The sequence below is a fragment of the Platichthys flesus genome, chromosome 1 (genome assembly GCF_949316205.1).
Source record: "Platichthys flesus chromosome 1, fPlaFle2.1, whole genome shotgun sequence".
NCBI classification, from domain to species: Eukaryota; Metazoa; Chordata; class Actinopteri; order Pleuronectiformes; family Pleuronectidae; genus Platichthys; species Platichthys flesus.
The window spans coordinates 1,123,621-1,125,592 of record NC_084945.1 but is presented as its reverse complement, the minus strand read 5'-3'; the positions used below and the strand labels follow the sequence as shown (position 1 = coordinate 1,125,592).

General features: G+C 44.3%; 1 protein-coding gene across 1 annotated transcript in view; it reads left to right on the top strand.

Moving 5' to 3' along the window:
- Positions 1 to 1,206, top strand: part of LOC133958153 (guanylyl cyclase-activating protein 2-like) — a 2,420-nt gene extending 1,214 nt beyond the window's left edge. The window contains exons 3-4 of the mRNA XM_062393018.1: positions 120 to 216; positions 306 to 1,206. Of these exons, the coding sequence (XP_062249002.1) occupies positions 120 to 216; positions 306 to 427 (219 nt within the window). The 3' untranslated portion in view covers positions 428 to 1,206. The remainder of the gene's footprint in view (positions 1 to 119; positions 217 to 305) is intronic.
- The last annotated feature ends 766 nt before the right edge of the window (positions 1,207 to 1,972 follow it).

Here is a 1,972-nt window from a genome sequence, read left to right as displayed (position 1 = left end):
AGTCATAGAGGTGAGGATTTGTGTTTGTGACGTCAGAACTCAGCTGTGACTTTGTCTCACCACTTAAAGTCTGAAGTGATCGACTTTGATCTCAAACTCTATTTTCCTGTTTCTCACAGATTATTTACAAAATCAAGCTGCAGACGAGTGACGTCAGTTTGTCTCCGTCTGAGATCTGTGACAGGATCTTTGATCTGGTCGACCAGAACCATGACGGTGAGTGTGATGATCAGAAGAAAGAGTTTGACCTCGGGATCTTTCTTCCTTTCATCTCATGTGACGTCCTCGGTGTTTCTGCCCCACAGGTCAGATCACGCTGTCGGAGTTCATGGAGGGAGCTCAGAAAGACGAGTGGGTCATGAACTTGCTGAAGCTGGATGTCAACGCCACCGGCTGGGTCATCCAGAACCGTGAGAGAGTCCCGTGACCCTGAGGCGTGGTGGGCTCACCGCCCACGTGTTCCTGGTTTGAGCCCGACTCTGAGGCTTTGTGGTCAGACCGCAGGGTTGAAATGACAGTTTGCTGTGAGCTTCCTGTGACTCTGAGCTGGAGGGCAGTGCAGCTGCAGATCTGTCGGGATTCAAACGTTTGGTGCGAAGGTTCGAGGTCGTGGCTGCACACCTGGAGTGTCTGCACAGAGGAAACGTCTCCACTGAGAAACAATACTCAGAGAGTTTCACAAACACACATCTTATATATTGTTGGAGGAGGCTCAGTGAGAAGCTCCAGCTGAACCAGGGAGAGGGGATTGGAACATCTGAGACTAGTTGGACCATCAACTCTCCCTGGATTCAAAAGGCAGAGAACATGGAGAGGAACTCGCTGGAACATCAGGAGGAGATCAAACCGCTGCAGAAGGATCAGACTCTCCAGCTGGAGGAGAAGCAGCAGAGATGGAGGAACTGAAACAGCAGCGGGTGGAGAAACAGAGGGAAGAACAGAGCATCACCGTCTGAAAACTGCCGTCCAGCTTTCAGCTCAGTCTGTCCTTCATGACTTTCCATGTGTCTCTGTGTCCATGTCTCTCCTCTGGCAGCTGCTGCCTTTAGAATCCAGGGAGACTTGATTGTCCACCTAGTGTCAGATGTTCCAATCCCCTCCCCCTGGTTCAGCTGGAGCTTCTCACTGAGCCTCCTCCACATATGTGATATACTTATACACACAGTATTCATTAATATTGCATCTTTTTACTTTTAGAAATTAGATGAAACCAAAGTAGAACTGTAAACAAAGTAATGACCCTAACATCCATCAAATCCGTTTTTATATTTACATCACTGATGACGTTGAGTTCTAAAGACGATTTAAACAAAGGAATGTTTTCTACTCGTAGTATAACTATGAAAATGTACAAATATAGAATCATGTTGTGCTTCTGTTAGATTTTACTCAGTCATGGGGGTTTAAATTACAACTGCTTCATGACTGAAGAGGAATTCATTCATATTTTGGCCTCAGGTTGTGAGGGGGCGGTGCTAACCACTGCACCACCGTGCCACAGACACACTTCTATATGTAAATTTCTTTGCACTTGTTATGATATTGGATAATATTTAAGTCCATGTGAGAAGTTGCATTAAAATCTACCCGACCACACTCTGCTGTTTGTGAGACGTCAGGAACGAGTCACCTTGATTTGATCTTTATGATCGAACGTGTTTCATCCCTTGTTGTTTTATTCACTGTGTAAAATCTTCACATTAAAAGTGCAGCCGTCAAATAATTGTGGTGGAATATTTAACTGAAGTACAAGTACCTGAGTACTTGTACTTAATGATGATGGTCTGAACTCTGTCACATTCTACAAACATTTGACTCATTGTTAACACAACAATTACACTTTAGCATCGAGGCTGTGAAACCAGGCTAAACTGATGGAATGAGCTCATTGGAAAGTTTCACTGAATTTGACTGACTGTTGTTTATAATGAAGAACATTTAAAATCTGTATTTATTCTGTTATTGTGTGTAT